The sequence below is a fragment of the Falco peregrinus genome, chromosome 4 (genome assembly GCF_023634155.1).
Source record: "Falco peregrinus isolate bFalPer1 chromosome 4, bFalPer1.pri, whole genome shotgun sequence".
In the NCBI taxonomy this organism is placed as follows: Eukaryota; Metazoa; Chordata; class Aves; order Falconiformes; family Falconidae; genus Falco; species Falco peregrinus.
Genome location: NC_073724.1, coordinates 44140776 through 44165813, shown reverse-complemented (window position 1 = coordinate 44165813; position 25038 = coordinate 44140776). Strand labels below are relative to the sequence as shown.

Here is a 25038-nt window from a genome sequence, read left to right as displayed (position 1 = left end):
GGCGCCTCCGCAGGGCGGGGCCGGCTCCCCCCCGCGCGGGGCGGGACCTCCCCCCTAGCCACCGCCTCCCCCTCCCGGGGCGCGGCCTCCGGATTGGCCAGCCCATGTCACGTGGCCGCACCTGTCCCCGTTTCCCCTCGCACAGGCGCTCGTCCCCTGTCCCCCGCGTGTGGGGGAGCTGCGGCCGCGGCGCGGTGCCGCCCGCCCGGGAGGCTGGTTAGTGCCGGGGAGCGGTGCCGTGCCGTGCCCGGCCGCGGCATGGCGGAGAGCGGCGCCTGGCTGCTGGTACTGAGTTCCGTCTTCCTCTGCAACGCTCTCAAGATCCTCTTGCCCTCCTGCTCCTCCATCGTAAGTGACGTCACCGCGCCTGCCCCGCCCCACGCCGGGAGGGGGCCGCCGCCGTTACCGCATGGGGGCCGCGGCCAAGCGCCTGCTGCCTTCCTCCCTGCTCCCCCCGGCCCGGGCGGTGCGGCTGCCTCTGCCCGCCCGATCTCCGCCGCCGTGCCGAGCGGCGGACGGGGAGGGGGCGGTGGGGCCGAGGCCCGAGCGGCGCGCCCGGGGGCTGGGGCGGTGGCGGCGCCTTTTCGGCCGGCACCCGTGCCCGGTGAAACCCGTAACCCATCCCCAGCCGTGACCGGCAGGGCCTAGTCCTGCTCCTCGCCTCGGAGGAGGAGAAGCAGGAGGGGCCGGTGCTGGGAAGAGCTGGAGCTGGTGACACCTCATGCCGTGAGGGCGGGTGACTCTAGCAGCCTCTGTCAAGCTGGTCTTTGAGGCAGAGCGCTGGGTGACGAGCGGCTTAAACGATGCTCCTGAGGCTCTGGTCCGTTGGACGTTGCAGGGGACACAAAAGACAACTGGGCGCAGCCTTCTGTGTTTTCGACAGATGGACACGTCTGTTGCTGAGAAGGGAGATCAGCGGCTACAGAGATTAAGGCGTTGGGCATCATAGGAGAGAACCTTAAGTGGCAATCACTGAGAAGGGTGCCCCCTGGTCTGACCTTAAGCGTTTCTGTGGAAGCGTGGGTAACAGACTTACAGACCAACAAACTCGTGTAACTGCCAAATACACTCACATGTGAGCAAGTGTGCCAAAATCCCCGTCTTTCTGCTCTTCCACGAGAATAACTTCATTGTCACGCCCCTCAGTGCACACTGTTTGATGATGCATAAAAATCCTTTACAACGTAAATTACTCCTAGAAGTTTGGGAAGTTGGACTCAGTGTTACTGTAGATGACTAGTGAAAAAATTTCTGCTCAACGTTCTGCTGTGGTTCATGATGGGAAGTAGTGTAATGTTGCTGTTGATTGCAGTACTGAGAACATAGTTTGTGGGGAAAAAAATTACACGTGTCTTGAGAAAGTTAGAAAGATTTGCTAAGGAACGGCAAGAAAAATATTTTAGGTTCTTTGTATCTTCATTTCTATGGTAAAAAAAGAGTTGATTAATCAACAAGCAGGTGGTGCTTCATGAAAAGAACGTAAAAAAGTGAAAGAAAGGGAGAAAATGCTAACATGTGACGACCTTTTTACATTTCAGTCAGAAGGAAATTATTTTAGCCAAGAAACCAATAGGAAGTTATAAGAAAACCACATTTAAACACATGGGCAAGATGTAAGAAAAATAACTGATGCAAATTTGTGTTTCTGGTTTTGCGGTAGTGGGAAGATACAGCACTAGAGGGATTCCACCTCTCAGCCAGTATGGCAATTTGTGCATTTCTAACAGCCCAGACTAGGTAATCTATAATCGAGAGGAGTAATTCCTGACTGGTGAGCTGTGCATTATTGATGAGGTCTAAAATTGGGCTTCAGTGAATAAAATTTCCACGTTAACTAGTTGAGACCTTCGCTGAGGCTGCTGGAGCTGGAAGTGGTGAATGGGTAAGGGGCATCATTGGAGCTGGAAAGAGTGGTGATGAAAAGGAGTGCTTCCCTGGTCCTTCCTCTCCTGCACGCCAGGTGCTCATCGTCCAAGCAGCGCATGATGAGAGTTGCAAGGAGGGAGGACAGCAGTTCAGCTCAGGACACAGCAGCAGGCAGGGACTGGGAGGTTTGACAGGTCTTGGAAGGCAAGCATCATTGAGAGTGGGGAATTTTACATTACACGAGGAGATGAACGCAGAAACCGAGAAGGGAAAGGCAGTTAACCATAGTTAGAAAAGTTGAAAGTCACTGCCCTACGGGGATGGTAAAACCCTTTTTGGCTTGCTTCAGTCAGAGCAAGAGAGTAAATATTTTTTGGCTTATAGAACAGATGTCAAGCCAAGGTTTTCCTGTGTCTTGATGAAAGGGCCTTTTTTTATGAGAGGCTGTTGAATGTGTAAACAGGAGATTGTACTTTATACATATTAAAGAATATCAATGGAGTTCTGGGTAAATAACTGTTAATATTTCTTTACTTCTTAGATATCCAGATTGTTACAAAAGGATGCAGAGCAGGAATCCCAAATGAGAGCTGAAATTCAGAACATGAAGCAAGAACTCTCAACCATTAGTATGATGGATGAGTTTGCTAGATATGCCCGTCTGGAAAGAAAGATTAACAAAATGACTGACAAGCTTAAAACTCATGGTACAGTGCAATGTTTACTCCCTTTTCTAGTTTCTGAAAAACATTTTGTCGAGAGTGTCTTCAATTAAGTATATTTCTCCTCACATCCATTTCCAGTGTTGCCTTCTCTGGTTTTTTTCCTTTAAACTTTTTGGAGAGCTTCCTTTTGTTTTCCAATTTTGTGTAGTTCTGCCTACACTGACAAGGAAGTGACTTAGATTTTAATTTTTTCTTTCAAAGAATTTCCAGGGCTTTGCTGTGTAATTACGTACTCTTTCTCAGTGATACTCATCACTGAATCATGTTTTAAGTAAGTTGAGGAAGTCCTCTGCTGCGTATCTCGTATCACTGCAAAAGGATGCATTGCTTGGGTGGGGCTATTTAGTTGGTGTACTATAAAATGTTAAGATCTGTAAGGTAACCAGATTAGATCTTTCCTGATACTTTGCAACCCTGTTTGATGTTATGTAGCAGCTTCTGTGATAAAACTGTAGTGCTTTGTTTCAATTAGGATTTTATAGTAGTATATATAGTCCATTATCTCATGGTAGAAAGTACACGTAAACCTTTGGCACCAGAGCTTTTGCTCTTGCTTTTGCCCAAATTCACTAACTGATCTGAACAGGATACAAGACGGATTTGCTTTGTCTGCTTCCTCTGTGCAGAATGGATGGATGTTTATAGGCTCCTTGCTTGGAGAAAGGACAATATTTACAACTGGCAATTTTATATTGCTTTCAGTAGTATAATTCTTAACCCAATAATTTCAATTAAAATACATTTGAGTAGTTTACTTAACTAACAACATTGTTTTAGAAAACTTCAGGCCACTGTTATGTTTGAAGATGCGCTTTCTTCACTGGGTTGCTTTATATTGGTCTGAGGTCCTGTAACAGAAGGAAAACAGAAGGCATGAGGAGTTTTAACACTAAACCTGACCAAGATTCATTCAGTGAAGGAATAGTCAAAACTGTGTGCCTGAATGAAATAAGGCAAAAAGTGCATCTGCTAAAGCCATCATTCTCCCCTTTTAGTAAAGGGAAAAATTTACTTTATGCTTCATCTGAAGCAGGTTCTTAAATTAGTAACCACAGTGACTGTTCTCATTTGGGAGTAGTGCTCTTGGTTACGTGACATTTCTCTACGATATATCAGTGTTTCGAAACTTTTCATTGTAGCATTAATAAGAAACTATGGTGTGATATGGACGTAGCACTTTCTTGCAGAAGGGTACTTTCAATATAGCTATGAGTCATTTGAAATGAGACTTTTAAACAGTGTAATGTCCTGATTTGAAGAGTCAAATATTAATAAATTACTAGTTTTGAGTAAGTATAATTCACTATTATAAATAATGCAGAGTAGTATTTTCTTTTCTTTTAACAGTGAAAGCACGAACTGCCCAATTAGCCAAAATAAAGTGGGTAATAAATATTGTATTCTACATCTTACAAGTAAGTAAATATTTTATTATGAATACAAATGACTAAACCAAATCCTCGGTAGTGTAACGGTTCTCTCCTGTGTTTATTGGCTGATTTGTCACACAGGTGTTTGGCCAGACTTTCAAAAGACTTTGTTGAAATAGAAGGGAGAGATATTGCTGATAAGGTCTGGTAATTGTGAATAGGAGTTTTGAGTTTCATTTTAGCTGTTTCTGGTTTTGAGATAAGATAGGAGTTTGTCCTAGCTCTTTAATCACTGTTTTGGGTCTGGGGTTATTATTATATATGGCACTGGACCCAGGAAAGTTCTGATCATGCCAATATATTTTACTTATGTTTTGAAAACAAAATACACTTTTGCTGAGGATGCAAATTTCCACTTAGGCCTGCCACGCATTTCCCTACAGTGCCCCATCAGATTGTCTCTGTAGTTCAGACTCAATGCCAAAGAGTTGTCCACTAATAAGGATGACTAATAAGTGGTCAAGCTGAAGATGTCCTTAGGGTAATGTTAAAGGGAGTTGGATTCCTAGCAAGCAAGGATTATGGCTAAAAACAGTCATCAGAATTAAACAATTACTATTCCTATGTTTGTCTATGCTAGATCGGAACCAGGGTCCCAAAAGAAAGCAGTATTTTCCAATGCCTCACTGTTGTCTCTTAATATTGTGTAGAAATTTAAGGCCATACTGAGTTTAAAAACAGTTTGAACTTCCTTAAGAACAATGTAAAGTAACAAAGAAACCATTCCCTTTGATTAGAATTTGTAATTTACTGTTTCAAAATAGCAGTGGAAATGTACTTTGATGTGTATTAGTATCCAAGCTAATAAAAATTTCAATTCTAGGCTGCCTTGATGATCTCTCTGATTTGGAAGTACTATTCTGAGCCAGTGACAGTGCTTCCAAGCAAATGGCTTGCTCCGCTGGAGCGCTTGGTAGCCTTTCCTACGGGGGTAGCAGGTAAGGACTGCACATTGGAAAAAAAAAATCCCAATCCCATGCGGATGCTAGCAATGTGGTGTTGAAGAGCATACACATATTAAAAGCACTGCTCCTGTTTGTTTGTTCTGAGTCCCCTAACACAGGGGGGAGTTTCAAACATTTGATTAGCTGTTCCCTGTGTATTCAGCTCTTGTTTATTTAACTGGTGATGAAACTGGCTGTCATTTTTATTTATTCTCAAACAAAGCAGCTTTATCTATATGGAATAGACCCTGGAGCAGATTTCAAATGAGAAATATTTTTATATCAAGGAGTCCAGTGAAATAGTAGAATTGGGTTTAAAAATGGGCAAATACTTGATAGATCTGTATCACTTTTGTGTGTTTCTTAGAAATTGCTGGTGTTTCATAGTAGTGTAACTCCACAGTGATTTATATACATTCTCTCTTAGCATTTTGTCTTGTCTGTTCCCACCCTTTTCCCCATCACGCCTCTGTTGCATTTTTACCTAATTAAATACTTTTCTTTTTGGCAGTTTAACAAATTAATGATCAGAATGACATACCAGGTTGTAAACGCCTGTTTCTGAGTGAAAAGTGTGCTGGCTCTGTGTAATGGAATAATTAGACAGCCAGAATAACAGGACAACGTAGTGTGGAAATTTACCTTCAAGATAAAATGCTGCTGGTGAATGTTCACAATAGGCTTGTAAGTTCTAACTGCCTTAGAAGGAATTCCAAAATATGTTGTTGGAATTGTATCTTTAATAGCTGTCTAGAAAACGATTTGTATCCAGCATGCCTCCAGGGCAAGGGAAAGGTCTGCTGCTGTGCAGGGGAATAGTCCTTGGAAGATGTTCATTTGAATAGCATTTGAAGGGATTTAAAAATGTTCACTTCCATGTCTGCCTTCAAATAGCCTTTTTTGTCTTGGCTGATAATCATAGTAAAGAGTTTGCTTTGAATTCTAGGTGATGAACACAAAAACGCCTAAAAATCACCATAAAGGTAGTTTCTTCACGTGTGTGCTATGAATAGCTATGTATTCCATGATAACTACGTAGCATGATTCTATGTAGCCTGCAATACGGATGTGCTGTGTATTCCAGTCAGGCTTCACCCTCTATTCCATCATAGAATACAAATTTCTGTGCTGCTAGTTGGAACGATGGGACCCTTTAAAACAGCAATGCAAGGCCTCTGAGTCACTAGCAAAGGTCTTGGTAGCATTTTTCTATATAGCTGTACGGGGGCAAGGCGAAAGGAGTGGGGTATGCATTTATTACTCTTATAAAGACTGATTTAAATTTTGGAGGAAATTTACTTTTTACCTCTCTCAAATCTTAAATTTAGGTTCTAGCAAAGTATTCCATTACATGCCAAGCCTTTAACTTCAGCCCTTCAGACATCTTCTGTTAGTTACATAGCAAATGTTTTTAGCTGTGGGTTGTATATACCCCACTTTGGCTCATATTCGTGTTATTTCGTACTGTTCTCCCTGATCTTCAGGTTTTCTTGGAACCAGCATGGAGTTAGCTGCCATCCCTTGGAGAGAGACATTTGTATATAAAAAGAAAGATCTTTTGTTCCTGTTCACCTCGTAACTAATTTGTTCCATTTTTTACACTTCCAAAGTTGTTCTCAGATGCCTGTGTGCTTCAGGGTTATTGATGCAATGACTTAAATCATGTTTTGTATCTCTTACAGGTGGTGTTGGAATTACATGTTGGCTTGTGGTTTGTAATAAAGTTGTAGCTATCATGCTACACCCTTTCAGCTGAAGGAGTCCCACTAATCCATGGAGTCCTCAACTACATTTTCATTACCACTTTTTTAAATGAATAAGAAAAAGTAGAAGGAACAGTTGTCTTTCATGAAACTAGGTCTGAGATCATCTTTGTAACTTCATTTGGATATCAGTCAGTCTTTTTGATTTATTTTAACTTCCCTGAGTTTGTTTCTCAGTTTAGTGGTCAGTTTTCAAAGAACAGCATTGCTCTTTATAGAACCTTATTTTGTGTCTATTTCAACTAGTATGAACCATGGCAGAACCATAAGACTTTGTCATGGCATGCATTCACCAAAATCTGAAAGTGTAGCATTTGTATTTTTAAATTGGAAATGCAGTGGCATTAGGAATTCATTTGGGAGCCTTGTTGTTTCTTGTATAATATGGTAGTTTCATCCAAAGGTGGGATTGTATTTGGTGACAAGTAGTACCAGAGGATAGAGGCAGGTGGTTTGGTTGGCTTAGGGTAGACTGAATTAGTTTCCTTCTTGGTATTTTTTACAGTAGAAATTATGTATTCTTTGGCTGTCTTAGAAAATGCGTTATTGATACTACACGCAAATCAACTTTTTATCTCTTAAGAGACTCACTCAGTTGCCAAATACAGGATGGCTGGATACTTTTTCCTCCCTGACTTTTAAGATTCTTTGAATACTTAATTTTTTTCCTACTTTTACTGATAACTGACCTTTCCTTCCTTGATATTTTTTCTGCTTCCCAAACTGAGTGAGAATCACTGAAATTATTTCCATCCATGTTTTGGGAGGAAAGGTCTGGCCAACTTTCTCAAGCTCCATGTGAATAAAGAGGAAGCAGAAGGCAGTGCTGTTCCTTCAGAGGACTGAATTTCTAAAGGCTTTAGCAAATGTTAATGACGGTCCAGAATAGCCCGAAAAAGCTATGTAAATGTAAGAAGGCAAATTAGCGATTCAGATGTCTAAAGTATTAACAGAATGGTAGCAAGCAGGAGGACAAGGGAAAACAATTTTCTGTTTAGGAGTAAATCCTTCTTGCTGTATTTAGGTACAGGAAACAGCCATGGTATTTTGAATTTAAAGGAGAACAGAATTCTTCCTGGTACCGTGCCTGTGGAACAGTGACAAAGTTGCATTAATCTTCCATGCCATGGTGATCTGTGACCCTGTTGTTGCTGCCCCGTAAGACAAATGAGTGGGTGTATAAAGTTCTTGTTCCACACCTCGTTTTTTCTTTGACATGAACCTGAACAAAGCTGACAGGAACACCTTTCCCTCTCTGCAGGGCTTTGGCGATTCTGCTTCAGCTTCCCTCTCTGTTCAGTGGAATGTGTCTGCTGTGTTGTTTCAGGTCCTTTGCCTTCCTGCAGGAAGAAAGGTGCTAGGGCCCCTCCATAATTAGCACTGCGTTTAGAAATCAGTTCAAAAGGTCATGATACATTGTGTGGATATATGCCTGAAATATTTTTTAATGTTAAATTTTTCAAAAAAATGTTTATATTAGGGATTACATTTAGCCAACATGGAAATAGATGCAGTAAATATCATCAAGAAAAAAATGTGTTTGAATGTTATGTATAATTGTTTTTTTATTAAAAAAATAAAAGTTTTTCAACCCATCTCAGGTTTTCTAATCTATTTTTCAATGTTAATTAGAGCTTTCCTAAAAAAAAAAAAAACCACCAAAAAATAAAACCAAAACCCAAACCAACAACCCCTCCCCCCAAAAGGACTAATTTAATTTTTAAATTTTTTCTGTATTCGGGACAGATTATTTAGCAATGATAATGACATATTTCTGAATCTAAAGATGTGGCTAATGATACTTCTGCTTGGCTTGTTAGGGAGTATAACACAGTAAAGTCAAGAAAAGCTCATTTAAAATTTTCATGGTGGTATCTGCTGTTTATCCACACTTAGCACGGGGTCACTAAACACCCAGTTTGTTGGCTGCTCTAGCCAAACATTTGGGCGAGTACAGGCAAAAAGGCTTTTGATCCCCTCATCCGTAGAAACAGGAGTGTTGGCTTATATTCGCTTGTTTGCATTTAGCTTTGGGACAGCAGTAAAGACATTGCAGAAGTATGAGTAGTTTGTAGAGGAGAAATACCTCCTTTTCTGACTACACAAAGTCATGCTTTGAAACCTGTCCACTGAATTTCACTGCAAGTATTTCAGATTTAAATGTCCCAATCACCTATAAAAGCTTTCTCAGTATAATTTTTTTAAGGATTTTTAAGTGCTACTGCCTTTTAAAATTAATAGAATATACATAATTTTCTCTTAACTTCATTTTAGCAAGCGTTTCATGAATTACTATGAAGAACAAAACATAATCCTCCTACCCTTGCTTACATAACCTTAAACGCAGGATTTTTAAAGGCTTTTTGAGAGCTGGATATGCCTGACTTCTCCTAAACAATAGTTTTCTCTTGCACATTCATCTTTGGATGTCAGCTGTGGAAGTTACCAGGCAAACGGCTTTGCTAAGTTCTAACAGTGGAAAAGAATGAAGCTTTAGAGCTTTGTAATGCTAGTGAAAACAATGTAATAGCAAATTATTTTTATTGTGTATGAATTCTGGAAGCTATTTCAGGAGTGAAGAAAATAAATTTTCTTCTATTGCATTGTTGGAACTAACGCAATAATGAACCTTATGAAAGCAGATTGCTCACTTCAGCTACCTAACAAATAATCAGCTTCACAATCCAAATTGCAGAGGGAATGTAAAAAACCCGGAAATTACAAAACAAGGACTAGGACACCTGATAACAGGTAAAAATGTTGTCATTGTTAAGGCATTCATGGTAAGACACACAGGCATGCACATGCATGCCCATGGATCAACAACAGAAGAGTGGGGGTTTTGTGACAACTGATTTGACTATCATTTTGGAAAAATTATTGAAAGAAATGGTTGGTTCTTTTAAGATTTAATATGCATTTAATGAAGGTAAACCCGTTACTTTTAAAAAATGTTTTAAATGATCCAGATTTCTAGATGAAAGATAAGTTGATGTACTTAATTAAATTTATCAAACAAAATAATTAGTTTGTGTATTCTCATGAGGTTATTCATGATGATGAGTGTTAGATGCTGGACATTATGAACTAGTAGTGGTGGTTTGAAATGTGGTTTGTGTAATCCTGCATCTTTTCACTTTCTTTTCTTCATTCCTCTCATGTTAGAACTTGAATGGTTGTCCCTTCAAACACAGCCTGGTCCAAAGAGTTCTTTCATAAGACTATTTCCTTTCAGCAAATGTTATATGAGCACAGCCTTCCACTTCAGTGGAGCTGTCCTTCTGCCTTGGTTTGGTATCTTTACCAAAAGATGGTTCATACAGCCCAAAGGAATTTTTCACTTTTGATTCAGCTGTTTCACTGTAGTCCTGACCTGCATGTCTATGGTTGCAAAGACTGCCTTTTTTTGGTTTTGTATCTGATGTAAGAGGCCCATGATGCAAATTATCAGTAGCTTTGGGGGGTGGGGGTGTCAGCCTAATGGATGTTTTGTTTCTTGGACCTGGAGTTACACATTTACTCTCTGCCTTCTCACTGTTATTTAGTTTTATTTTTTATTTAGCTTTTTTTCTTCCTTTTCATATTCTTCCACTGTATCTTTCTCTTGACAGTTATCTTTTACACTGTCACTTTGAGGAGTTTGTTCAGTTTTCATCAGTTTCTTCAGCTCCTGTTTAAGCAAATCTGTCTTTTTTCGCTCTTTCATAAATTCCAAACAAGTGTATTCTTCTGTCAGCAGTCTACTCTCTCTGAAATACTCTGAAATGAAATATTGTGGGGTTTAGGAATGTTATTAAATTGCCTAGGAATAGAAAGAGTCATGAAGCATTAATGAGAGCAAGTTTCACTTCCTTTTTCATTGCCTAAATTGTTGTTATTGATGGTATTTCAATCTTGAGGGTTATGACAATGCTATTTACTAGTAAGTAGAATAGGATGGAGCAAGATTTAAACACAATCACTGTGCCACTGAATATAATCAGTAGTGGCTAAATACAGGGCCAGAAAAGTCACATACAGTGCAATGAAGAGACCACATGAGATCTGACCTCTAATTGTCATTTTCTTGTTTTTAAATGGAGCTTAAATGTATGTATGATTTTCTTTCCCTTAACCGACAGCACAGTTGCTGGTTGCATAGAGCAGAATATACACAGAATGGAATATACAACTCTAACCTATAAATGAGTTTAGTGGAAAAAGGTATGTGTATACTGAATGCCTATAGTAAATATTTCCCTGCTGTAGGAGATAAATTGTAAAAGGTTCTGTGCTTTGGAGGGACTTGAAAGACTACCTCCAAAATGAGATCAAGTCCAAGCTTAAAGAAGTATGAAGTTGCAGTACGTCAGTCTAATATCAGCAGTGGGAGAAAGCTGGAAGAGAGTCTGGCAAACAGTGAGGAGAGAGAAGATTCACAGGCAGAATCAGAAGACTTGTGTTTTCTGTCAATTTTAAAAGGGGATTTCAAAGACAAATGTTGACTCTGGTTATCTGGTGGGATCTGGAAAGGCTGCAGGCTAGGAAGTCGGAGTACAGAACTGAGGAGTTAACACATTCCAGATAACTGGCTCTGTTACTGATCTAGTAAGTGACCTCAACAGCCTGTTTCACCTCTGTAAATGTGTGACCTGTAGGTCACATTATGTTTGTTAACATTTGTGAAGTATTTAGCATGACAGTATTCAGATCTTGGTTCTTTCTACAAGACTTACCCAAATGAAAATAACATGAATTTTTTAGAAAAAAAAAAAAAATAAAGCCTTGAAAGGAATAGATGCACTGGCTCTGTTCTCTAGAATTTCTTCAAAATAAAGGTGTTTATAGATGAGTCCTTTGAATATAGCTTTTATGTGAGAACACAGTCAATGGCAAAGATTTAGATAAAATCTATTTGCAGTGATCACTGTAATGAGGAGATACTCCCAGCCCTTGAAGAGGTCCTCTTCCTTTCTTGGCAATAGATCCTGAGCCAGAAAAGTATGTTGACATCAGCTATGATGAAGATTCACAACCAACAATTTGAGATCACTGTTTGCTTAGCATGGAATTAACAAACTGTTAACTAAAGTATACTTTTACAGATAAAGCACGGACTTTTTACCAACATGACCAGGAACTGCTTTTAGAAGTACAGCAGCATGAAGATGCTTTATGCTGTGGAGCTGCTCTGCTGTCAGTGCAGCACTGCCAGCAGCGGATTTCAGTGTCTTAATACATGATTTTGTTGAACTAGTTCCTGTCAGTCAGGTGCCAGCTAAAGGCTGTCAGGCACATGGAAATTACCAATACCATTGGTTCATTCAGCTTTTGAAAACGTCAAGTGAGTTTCTGAGGAAAATGTTAAAATATACCTCTACGTGCTCTACTAAAAGTTCCTGGCTTTGGTGTTTTCTTGGTCGATTGCTTTTCTGTTCTGCATTGGGCATCCATGTATGCTTCATTTGATTCTTATCTTCTAAAGACTTTTTCTCCTATAATTGGTAATTAAAGGTACAAATAATGAGGGAATACTTGTTTAATGACTTTTAAAAGTGCACAGTGCAAAACTTATAAAAATATTAATAATTTCTATTACTATTATATTCTTATTTTTTATCACAACGTTTGTCCTGTGTATTTTCTGCAATATAATTACATTCACACAAAACCCATGTCCTAGAAAGTTAAGATGGGGGATCAGGCTATTCAGGCATGTTACTGAAACTCGGGGAATAACATACAGCTTAGCTGAGAGTTTAAACAAGGATTGGATTCAGATCTTTCATACCTTTTTTAGCTGAATTGGGCTTTTTTCTGTTTCCTGAGTTTGATACTGTGACAGCAGCAGGGATCTAAAGTTCTGTTTCTCTACTTGCACTGATCTGTTTACACTAAGACCTATTGAAAAGGACAATTGTTAGTAATACAGCAGACTCCAAAATTATATTGTAGATATAAACAAAAGCTACTTTTTGATGACTGATAATACTGGTATGTGACCTAGGATTTAAACTTTTTTTTTTGGCGTATGTCTTAATGCCCTTCCATAATGAAATTCTGCCTAATCTATAAATGTTGAAACTGGAACACAAACATAACTACCTAGACTTTTGAGCATTTTCATTTGTACATCACTAAATCATATGCTGAAGTTTTAGATCTACAAAGTCCTGTTCAGATAGAACATGTGGAGCCAGACAAATGTATGTATACCCTAGAGCCCATATGGGCTTAATTTGTGGGGTAATATTCTAACATAAATTTAAGAGGTCTGAGCTTTCAGGTTCCTAAATTCAGATCTTACAGAGTATAATAAACATGCTTGCTTTTATGCTTTCTAACTTGGTTACTCACCTTTCTCAAAGTTAGGCACTTATGTAAGGCTTTATGGAACCAAACTCTTCAGAGGAAATGCTTAACACTGAAATATCTATGCTCTTTGAAAAGACATTCCAAGAGAATGGTTGAATGAAACATTTAAAGAAATAGCTGAATGGAGATGGGAGGGGGAAGGTGAGTATATTGTTCTTTTATTCTATTTTTAGAATTAATTTTGACATGAGTACGGTAGCCGAGAACGCTGCTAGCACAGGAGCCAATATGTGAACTTACTTACCTGTGTGAACATTTGACCTTATTCCCAGTTTTGAGCTCTGAAATCAGAGGAAGAGTCTCCATAAATATGATGATTTTCAGATGATTGATGTTTGGTGGTAAAAAGGATGTTGATAACCAATCTGAGGCTTACTTTTGAAGGAATGACTGGTGATGTGGAGGGAATTAATTTTCCCTTTCGAAAGGCAACCACCAAGTAGGTAGTTCAGCTTTTTCAACAAATGCCAGCGGAGCGTTCCTCGGATTCAGGACTAGGGGGAGCTGTACCTCTAGATGAGCTGGTGTGACCTTCCCACAACTAAGCAAATTTTGCTCTCATGCCGAGCTTATGAAATGAATGGCTTCATTCAATTGATCCATTTTATTTATGTACATAGAGCTTTCTGATAACCTAAGCAAGGTTACTTTCAGGTATTTATCAGGAGTGTTAAAAAATGCAGCCCCACATTTATTTTTTTCTTTCCTGCTGGGTAAAAATTCTTGCAACCTCAGAACAGAAAATAATTACTTGAAGAAGTAACTCTTAAGTCTGTTATAGGAAAATTCAAATCAATAGTGAAAAGAAAAAAGAATTGTCAGTAATTCCTGTTTTAGGTTTCTAAATCAACTTTCCATCTAAATCTTTTCCATTAACCGGCAAAGAATGAAACCTTTATTGGCCAAAAATACCAAAGGATCAGACAACTTTGAAGCCTCTTTGTTACAAAATATCAGGTCTCTCTCCAACTAAGCTCCCTTATCTTGCTTAAAGAAAATAACTTAAATAGTAAACAGTGATTTAAGTCCTGTAGTTTAAATAATAATATTGTACAAATCCATATGTGAGTAAAAAAACCCACAGCTGGTTGAGTGACGTAACTAAAACTGGAATTTAAAGCTTCATAAAAAAACGTGTCTGACTTGGAATGAGAAGTAGGACTTTGTGTTTCTTAATTTTACAACTTGAATTACCAACCTTTTCCCTGTAGTTCACTTGTAATTAAGGCAGAGTAATGGATTTGCAAAGGCAACAAAGAGGAGAGAAATAAACTGACTATGATAATAGTTTGTACTGATGCCATAATTTGAAGAATTCTGTGGGCATATGCAGTATTTCCAACAGATGTGCTTGCTACCATGGAAATTTCAAGTGCTTTTCTGTACCCACATGAAGACTCCTTGAGTTTAGGAGCAAGAATATCTGACCAGTATTTTAAAGATGTGCTTAATCCAGAAAAGTCAATGTTCAGATCATTATCCAGAATCAAGGGTGTAAATTTGTTGTGCAGTAAGCACTCCTTTAGGATACTGACAGCATGTTTACAATCCTGAGTAGGAGGCAAAACATTTTCAATATGGGGAAAGAAAGTACTTGAAATCTGTTTATTTGTTTCTGTATAAAACACATTTATTTGTAAATTATAGATACTAAAGCATATGACAATGAGAAATTTCTAAGTGCTTCAAGAAAACTATCTCCTTCAACATCTTTGTCCCAAACAACATTTGATGAATATAGTGAGTGCATTGGCAGCATAAAAGTTCTTGGCATGTATGATTTGTAATTGTTGCTCCCTTCAGTTCAAGGGCTGGCACCCACTTCTCTGAACACAGGCACCTCATGCTATTTGAGATGCCCTCAAGTATTCAAGGTATCCACATAAGTCTGACCGATACTACGCAGCACCGATGGGATGCCTGTGTCCTGCTGGAACAACAACTGCAGGGCCAGGCAGGTGCAAGAGCATCTCAAATGGCACTGGATGCCTATAATTAGGCAGCTGAATCCCACACAAAGTTGCAGCTCCTGGAACATTTGACAGACAAGACTGCATATAATAGATACTCCTCCCCAATACCTGTCTGAGCATCCATGTGAAAGAAATACTCTTTAATAAAGAGCTTGCTTTCATGATAGACTTTTCTGTTGTTCTTTTCTATTATTCTATTACATTTTTCTAAATAACATTAATTCTGTGGATATAGCTAATTGAGAGGATATACAATAACTGGGTTATGAAGATCTCTGGTTGCCCATTTAAGTTTACTTATGCTAAAAACCAAAGGACTACGAAGGATAGACATTCTCTTTTCACAGATAAGCTGACAGTATCATCATCAGACTCTCCTTTAAAATTCCTAAACCTTGTATCTGAAAATTCCTCTTCTCCTTTCACCCCAACAAAATGCAAGTTGTAGGAGCTTCAATAACGGACATTGAAGCATCTCTGCTATTCGCAAGTTACAAGGTCTAAGGATTTTAAAGATGAGAAAACAGTTTTTAAAGACACAATCAAAGTCATTATTTTTGCTTATATAAAAGCACTTTGAAAGTCTGTACTAAAACTAGGAACTTGCTACAGGAGGGTTGTTTGTGAGGTGCTTTGAGTTAGCAAGCCATGTGTGGGTATTCTAGGTCTACAATGGCCACTTCTCCAGGCCAAGTCAATGGCAGCTCAAACAAAAATTAGTCTGCAAAGCTTTGTGTATTGATATCTTCACTTTGTAAAAAACAAATAGGCAAACAGCTCTTGATGCAAACAGACACAATAGCAGCACTACTTCTGTGTCATTGTTAGTATACTAAAACTACACATGCTAAATGCTATCCATGATGACAATTGGGTTAAATGTTAAAAACAGGTCATATATTTGTATTCATAAAATAAATGAGCAAAAAACCAAGCAGCTGTCTTTAAATTACATGTAACAGAATACTTTTAGCTCATATGAAAGTACTATATTGGCTTTTATTTTGGGATAGACCTCCCAGTCATAAATCAATGTAAGTTTCACGTAACTAAACAAAAAAAGGAAAATTAATACACACGTACGTTTTTCATGAAGTACTGGATCACTTTTGTCTTCTGGGATTTTAGGCATCCAATTTGAATAGATATTTTTTACACAAAGTTGCCGATCCTTTTCCTATGAAGAAATAAACACGATTAATATGTGTTGAGGATTACTTTTTACCAACTTACTTTTGCCACATTGGGGAAAACTGTCAGTGATTTTGCTTTGTGCCAGGCCATGTGGTACCGTCGGCATTTACATAAATAGGATTTGTCAATTTCTTTCAGAAGCCAAATCAAAATTCTCCCTTTTTAAGGCTAAGAACACATCTGTACACCTACATGATCTTTTTCGTAACACACTCTTCAGAAGACTAATTCTTCTTTAATGAGTTTTTCATTTGTTGTTCTGAGTTATTTTTTTTAGACAGTCATTTTTGCCTTTACTCCCTGTTTTTAAAATTTATTTATTCAGTGCCTTTGGTTACAATATGCTCAGTTCTGTTTTATTGGGAGGTGACATAAACTTCACAGGCATACGTTTAAAATTTATTTAGCAAGAGTCCTCTTTCCTTACTGAAATCTATCTTAAACACAGAACAGAGATTTCAGTAACACTCTCACCGTATCAGCTTTTAGTGTGAAAAACAGGAGCTGCATTTACTTTGGAGATACAGGTTGTCCTTAATGTGTGTCTGAATACCTTGAACGGTCTGAATTAGTCTGATGCCCAAAACTATGAAAGTGTAAGAATAAATTCTGTTCTGGCACAGAAATAAGGTTAATAAGCAGGTCCGGTCTTCTTTGTGGTAAACCAACAGGTTTTGTAAATCTAAATATAACATTAAGAGAGGTGGACACATAGAAAACTGTGGAAAACACATGAGATAGAAAAACATTTTAGAGAAAAGTTGAGAACTGTACTTTAGAATAATTTGTATTTTGGAACAGTTTTACATTAGTGTTCCTGGGACTATAATTACTCCTGTCTCCCAGATCTGCACATATAGAAGGAAATCAGACTCTGGCAGGGAAACAGCACTGCAAGTACTGTTTGGGGACTTTGATATGGAGACTGGGAAGAGCACTATACTTTTTTCCTTTCCGAACAGCTCACTGGGCTTTTGCTGCTGGGCAGCCTGGCTGCTGCCAGGTATCAGTAGGAAGGTTTCTGGACCTGACACATAAGTAAGAGGGACAAACAAAGCCCATGTACAGAAATGCAGATCTCCATGAATCATCAGGAGCTGCCTGTTCTGCCTTTCAGAATGTCTGGGAAAACTCTCCATAACAACAGATACTTGATTCTATTTAGAAATATATCCCTCGTGGGATTATTTAGAAATAATATCCCTAGTGGGATTAGCAGATAGATTGGTCAGTTCACACAGAAATAAAAAAAGTACAATTTATCTGTGTTTATATTGTTATACTTTTTTTTTTTTACTTTTAAATATACTTTTATATTTACCTGCGTTTATATTGTTTCACTTACAAACACAATTTAAAGTATTAAAAAGCCACAAGGGTTTTCATGTTTTTTGGAATATGTACTGTTTTTCTTGTTTACAACTCATATGACATATCATTCATGGCATTTTAGTTTCAGTTTCTATTTAGTGTCACTTTTAGGTTTTTCTGTGTGTTTGGCTTACAAGCATTACAGTAAGTGCTAAACTGGACATACCTGTCCCAAAAATATTTGTCTAAAAACTAAGCTAGAATTTAAACAAACTGTTGAAACATTTATGTAAGTCTTTTTGCTAAGCTCTAGTTTTGCAGGTTGTAATATTTGGCTCATTTTGATTTGGAAGGGTTTCTGTAAGGGAGCTCATTTAAAGTTAGTAGATGAATATACTGACCTAGATTTATCAAAAGAGTAACAAGTTGGTGTGGATTCTGTTCAAATTGTGACGCATTAATCTCTGTTTCGATTAGTTATTGAACTACTTTGAACTTTTGAAAAATAGACACTACAATAATTTCATCATATGATATTTTGTCTTTTTTTGGTAGACTATAGACTCAACTAGGAAACAAAAATCCCATTACTAAATAATATAAAAGAGGCAAAAGCAACAGCTAACATTAAATACTTTAATTTTCTTGCGGGAACAGAAACCTGTTTAAAATCTTCAGTACCTTAATTTTTTGGTGAAGAGAGTTAATTTCCATTTTCAAGTTCTTTGTAATTATCCCAGCTTCCACAGCTTTTTTGTTCTCATTTGCCAGCTGATGACTAAAGGTGCTATTGTTCAACTTCAGCTGCTTTTCTAGGCTCTTAAAAAGATTACATATTTTACCATATGGATGGTACACAGTGTGACTGTTGAAAAATTTCAGTTCTTACCAGGTTTAAAAAATAAACATAATGAAAAGTAAGCTTCTAATGATTTTATTCTATTGTAAACAATGCACGCAATTATGAAGCATCTGCAAAATTACTTTAAAAATGAGAAAACCTGGTTTAAAACCTAATTTTGCTAAACAAAAAGAAAGTATATTTGGCATTCAAACATAACAAATAAGGCTAACCTTTCTCATGGATTAATGAATACAATAATCTCTGGAAAGTTAAGACAACATTTCTGTTCACACTGAGATCTACTAACTGACTTAGTGTAAATGAAAACTAGATAAGTTATTGAGTACTTGATGAAGTGCTTTATCATCAGCACCCAGTGCCATGCACTGAAGTTATGGTTACTAAAACTGTAAGGTGGACACCCAATCCTTCATGCTCTTTATAGCTTCTCACTAGGACTTGTGTAAATAGAAAGTTTTCAAAAGAGGTTCTGAATTTAGTTGCTAATATTTTCATTTTCTTTCCTGTAATAAATGTATTTCAGACCTAGCTTTTCAGATGGTGAAATGCCTCGTAACACTACCTGGCTCTTTATTTAATTTTATGCATAATATACCCCATAGAAAATAGAAATTAATTCCTGGAGGACAATGGAAATTTCACTCTTCCTCTTTTGTATGAAAAACTGTATTCCTGTCTTTTTGCGAAGGGTTCAATAAAAGTAAAGAAGCATGAGATATTAAAAGGAGCTGAATTACCTCCTTTTGAACTCCCACCAGGCTTTTACTACAGTTGCGTAATAAATCAACAATAGAATCAATCCTAAAATCTAGGACACTGGACTACTGCTTAATTCAGCAGATGCTCTACAGCCAACTACAGTGAGTGACAGTAATTAGTGAACAGGAGATATAGGCATGTCCATATTGCCCACAAGCACTATGTAAAAATAACAGTGCTAGCTCCAGATAAGTCAGCTTTGCTTGTTTAAGGAAATACAGCAGCAGCAGCCTGGTGGTCTCCATGTATGACTAATCCTGTGCTTTGCCGTGGTAAATTCAGGTCCGTGCTATTGTGGCCAGATGACCCAAGCAAGCCTGGATACCCCATGCTGCTGGCAGGGAGCAGAGTAGATACTCTGCTGAATATTGCTCTCCAACTATATACTGTTTCTGACCTAACAGGGTTAAGGCACATAACTTCATTCCTAAAAGATCTTTATTCCCAGACAATCTACTCGTACATTTCTGCCAGATTTTAAAACACTGGAAGGGGGTACTACTGCAATTTTTAGTACCTTACACTCAGGGACAGCACTGGATTAAAAAGAATGTTCAATGCTACAGGATTACATCAGGTTTGTTAATGTTAACAAGAAGCAGCTAAAAACTTTCCACTATTCTTGCACAGAAACCTCTGCTATTATTGTTGAACAAATACAATGGTATGCACATATTACCTGTATTCTCTTATCATTCACTTCGATTTTTTCTGTAAGGACTGACAATCTGTGCTCAAGTTCCTCTCTCTCTGCAAGAGCTTTGTCTTCTGAAAGCATGTGCAAGGTCTGCAAAGCATCTTTAGCTTTTAGCAGCTCTGCTTCAACTTTTCTGAGCTTCCTGGATGTCTTTCTCTCATCCTCCTGAGATGTCCTCAGGAGTTTCCTTAAAGCTCTCACCTCATTATAATGACTTGCTAAAAGATCCGGCAAGTTGTTTTGTGAATTTTTGTATCTACCTATTGCTTTCGAGTGCCGACACTGAAGCTGTTTCAAAATATGGTTTTCTAAGCTTGATGCTTCTAATTTGTGTTGTAAAACAAATATTTCATTCTTCAACTCTTTAATTTTGTGAAGTCTTGCCGACGATATTTGCTGAGCCATTATATTTTTTTACTGGGAAATCATACTACTCTGCAGGCTTAAAAATGAAGAATTCTGTTGTGGTATCTTCTCAGCCGGGAATTGTTTTCCTCCTGCATTCAGACCAAAGTAAACCAACACTGATATATAGCAATCATTTGAGGCAACAAAATCACTGTATGTCTTTACTGCTCACATAAGCTCATCTACTGGTCTTCCAAGCTACTTAACTGTGGTATATTTGACAAAATGTCCAAGATCTATACTAAGACTACAATGTTCAAGTATTTCACAGATAAAGCCATTAAAGACTTCATATCTCTGTGCATTTATGTGGCTGCACTGTGCTGTAGCTAACTAGGTTTATAGGAGGTCAAGGTTCCTTCTTTTCATTCTCTCAAGCCATTTTTGTTCGAAACAGCCACCATGCTCACTTTCCATTAATAAGGGTAACTACATAGATGGTGTCTTCTAAGGCAAACAGCAATAATACTCTGGGAATAACTTGGTAAAGTATGCTCATGTTAACACCATCAATGGAAATAAATCTTCTTTCTGTAAATCATGCAGTTCACTAATGTAGGCATGATCTGGAGACTGATGAACTACATTCAGTCCATCTAGAAAGATTCCCAAGAGGGAGCACCTACACTTTGAATAGGGATGTGATAGAAAAAAACAACATTGTAATCTACAGGTATGCAAGAACTCAGAAAACAAGGTGATCACAATAGCATATGGTTAAATTTCTCTGCAGCTAAGATTTCTACCCAGCTTTCTGGAATTTTCAAGTCAGCTTTGAGTTGAATTTTTAAACCTTAAATGCTTATTTGTATAGAACTGTTATGCAGTTGTGTATACTGTTTCTATAAGCAATTGAAAAAAATCTTTATAGGCTAGCATTCCAAGTGCATTACTGCCACTTGCTCTTCTTTATGGCCAGCATCTGAGTGAACAACTCTAATTTTCCTTTCCTGAAACATAATTAGAATTTGAAAATAGCCAAGACTCTAAATCTGAGTGTGTTCCCCTTTTTCAGGCATATATTCAATTTCACTATAGCCCTCGACATTTCACAGTATTTTGCTAGAAGCTTTTTATAATAATTTATAGATCACATAACATTTTGTGGATAAAATAGACAAGGTCCTAACCTAAAAACACCAGAGGAAAAGGACAGATCTTTTCAAGCACTTCTGTTGAATTTAATGGTGTTCTGCACAGAAACTCTACAAGAGCAGGCCCCAACCAGCATACTCCACCGCAGATGCGAAGCAACATAAAATTGGTGGTAGGAAAAGTAGGGTGGACATTGCCTATGGCACCACCACACCATGGCCTCCTTGCTTTCAGAATAGTGGAAAGCCATGGAAAGAGTGTTATCGAAGAAGACATAGATGTTTGGGGCAGTGGCTTCAGTGGGGAAAGGGCTCTACCCTGCAGCAGCAGCACCTATTGCTCTCCCTCTCCTTCCCTGCTGGCAGCAGCCGCACCAGCCTTCCTGTTCTGCGCAATTTCAGCCCAGCTCTGCTCCTCCCCTTCTCACAGCAGGGGCTGGAGTCGGGCCTGGGCCGGACACCCATGCACCTGGTGTGCGAGGCAAGCAAGTTATAAGAGTATGAAGGGGGTCGGTTATACAATTCTGTCTGTCCTTTGCTCTTATTCCTGTAACACCTGATTCACACCACTATTTCAGGATACAAAGTGGATGGTCTTTGTTCTGATGGCCCTGCTGACAGAGAGAAAGCAGAGGCAAGCTGGTGGGACCTCGCTCATACAGAGAGAGACATACAAGGTCAGACAACCAAGGTCAATGTGATAGCAAAAGGAAAGGATAAAAAGAATCTGAGATTAGGAATCAAAAGGAGGAGAGGCTGTGATTTGGGCAGGGTGGGGCTGGGGGGTTTTGCATATGTTTTAAATGGATTAAGAAAGACGATCATGGAGGTTGAAGTAAACAAAAGAAATTGCAGCAGTCAGTTGAGGTCATACATGTTCAAGACCTGCAGGGAACAAAATTAACAGGTGCTGTGGAAAAAAGTCACCAGAGGTAAAAACCAAAGTAATTGGAAGGTATGCAAGCTTGTTTCCTCTTGCATGTACCTGCATATTCTCTGTAATACAACTCCACTGCAGGAAGATTGCAGTATGACCACAAATGTTGTCACACAAATATTTGCAGAGTAAGAACCACTGTTACATTACTACTTTATTTTGTCAGAATGGAATGAAAGGATGCAAAAGAAACAGGCAAAATACTTTCCTGCAAAAGCTCACAAAAATTCTACAAACATCTGTAAGGGGTGAAAATGTAGATTGTAATTGTGGTCCTGGGAAACTGATCATTTCAAGTAGCCATGAACAAGCAAAAAGAACCACTTAAAATATCCAACACAGATACTAGCCAATAATGATTCTTCTGCTAAATAGATTTACAAAATCTGGTTATTTTTGCTGGTCTGCTAGTTTCATGCCAGTATGACTTTTTGACAGCAGCATGTAACTTACATAATAGAAGAGATAATTAGTGTTTTCTCTCTCTCTTTTTGGTGGATTTGCATCTTGTAGGTTTGGTAGACGTAGATGAAATTTTGATGCACAGCAGGAAAAGGGTCATTGGTTTTACACTCATTTTTTGAGGTGGCATAGTGGGATCTAAGAATGTATGGGTCTAGCTATGAAAACATGGAGACATGAAGAGATTCTTCATTGTCAACATTTATGTAAATGGAATACACTTGTGCTGTATGGTCTTTCCATTGAAGCACAAACTTAATTTTACATGATGCACCATGACTAAGCTAGCCTAAACATAGCTTTTTTTTCTCTCAAAACTGACACTTTTGTGAAGACATATAATTTTTGAGTAACATTACTCAGGAAAGACTTTTTCATACTCATCATGTGATGCGTAGTCTAAAGCAGAAATTGCAGTATATGTGCGAAAGCCATTTTCAGTTCCTCAGATTAAAATTGAGGAATAGGGATTGTAAAGGTGCTTCCACATCTCAGGTGATCATCCTGTCTCTAGGATTGCCAAGGACTGTAAAATAGGAAATCTCCATCTCTCTTCCCTCCCCTTCCTAGCGTTTGAAACCTGATTTATTATTTTTCTTCAGTGAAAAACTGTTTCCCCTGTCTTCCTAATTACTGAAAAAAATGCCAAAGAAAGGGAACAGCTATATTTCTCAAGAAAGCCTCATTTTACTACCAACAGAAAACAAAGTATCTTTTTTATAATTCTGGGGGAAGATAAGCTGTCCTTTTCCCTTCTTTTTCTTTTTTTTCCTTTTTCCAGTGTTTTCTTCTTTTCAGTTCCTGATATTTCTAAGTGTTTGATGTTTCTAGCTGTTTCAGAGCAAGTCACTGACAAAGCCTTTAGTATATTTAGCATGAGAATTTTCACTTCTGTATTCTCTACTGCATCACCTACAATCATTACCTCTGCTACAGCTGCAGCTTCTGTACTTGTATGCTTTGGGGAATCTTCAGCATCCCTGCTTTTTGTGCCACATTCTGACTTACTCTCTTCTACCACTAAAATATGGGCGAAACAATCCTCTGGAGTTCACAACTGTGTTATGGTAGAAGACTTAAAAGTTGACCTCCAAAACCTATCAGGAATCACAGTGCTATTGTTTACAGGTAACAAACAATACTAAAGAGTGTTCAGCTATATTAAATGATGCTAAGAAATACTAAGCTACCTTTAAAAAAACCCACACAACAGTCATTACTCTTTAACCCATTAAAATAATTGTGTGGTCTATAGTAAGTGGGTGAGTTTGTTTCCAGAATAAACTGCAACATGAAATATACTAGTTTTTATCTCAGAATTTTCTATGATACTGGCATCTATTTTCTAAAGATTTACAAGGTACTACCATTTCAATGGAAATAGAAACCATAGTTTACTTCCTGTAATGTATACATTTTCTCCATGATTAATGTAATTTAAAAGAAGTGTAATTGTATTTATGCTCAATACCTACAAAGTACTTTACAATATTATAAAAATAATTGTTCAAGTGTCTAGAAACTAGGTATTTCTGTATTTTTACAGTATTTTTAGATTTCCATTTATGTAAAACCATAATTTAGTCATATTTTTCAATAATTAGATCACAAAATTAACTTCTGCATTAAAACAGAAAAAAAATACTTAGCTGCCATATTAACACCATAGGTAGAGGATATAGCAGCACCTAAAGGTGCACAGTTGAGCACCTCAGAGACGAAATAAAGATTTTCTTAAACTTTTGGGATGTTGTCTATTTTATTTGTTTTCAAATCAGAATTGTTTGTAAAAACAAAAAAGCTTGCAAAATAAAACCTCACAATGTAATAGAAGTGTCTGCACAATTTCAGAAGAAACATTAGGGAAAATTTCAATATTTTTTTAATGAAAACAATTTCTTCACAGCCTAACTGTACTTAACGCATTTGTTTGCTTTTGAAAATGCTGCAAGACACTTATCTCCATGTCTATGCACCCATATAGCTTGGAAAATACCACCTATAATCCGCTGTTGTCAGAGATGTGGTCCTCTGATGAGATGATCTCATTTTGTTTGATCAGGTTTCTAAGTAACATTGCTGCTTCCTCTGGAATTGTCTTTTCTCAACAGCCCAATTTTCAAACAAAAAAAACCTCTCCTAATTGTTTAGCTTTTTTAAAAAAACATATATTTAGCATAAGATACAGAATGCTGTCTAATTTTCCATGTCTTTTTGAATATCTGTTACACCTCAGTTTGTTTCCCTACTGAGGCT

At 38.0% G+C, this 25038-nt stretch overlaps 2 protein-coding genes across 2 annotated transcripts; one reads left to right on the top strand and one right to left on the bottom strand.

The window, feature by feature from the left end:
• Positions 1–97: 97 nt before the first annotated feature.
• GET1 (guided entry of tail-anchored proteins factor 1) lies at positions 98–8323 on the top strand. The gene is made up of 5 exons (XM_055802551.1): positions 98–348; positions 2408–2573; positions 3939–4006; positions 4845–4959; positions 6648–8323. The coding sequence occupies exons 1-5, from the start codon at positions 259–261 to the stop codon at positions 6719–6721; spliced, it is 513 nt and encodes a 170-aa protein (XP_055658526.1). The 5' UTR covers positions 98–258; the 3' UTR covers positions 6722–8323.
• LCA5L (lebercilin LCA5 like) lies at positions 2580–24239 on the bottom strand. The gene is made up of 6 exons (XM_027786113.2): positions 19864–24239; positions 18242–18379; positions 16139–16232; positions 12499–12608; positions 12083–12202; positions 2580–3439 (listed from the first exon to the last, which is right to left on the bottom strand). The coding sequence occupies exons 1-6, from the start codon at positions 20284–20286 to the stop codon at positions 3422–3424; spliced, it is 903 nt and encodes a 300-aa protein (XP_027641914.1). The 5' UTR covers positions 20287–24239; the 3' UTR covers positions 2580–3421.
• Between the last annotated feature and the right edge of the window lie 799 nt (positions 24240–25038).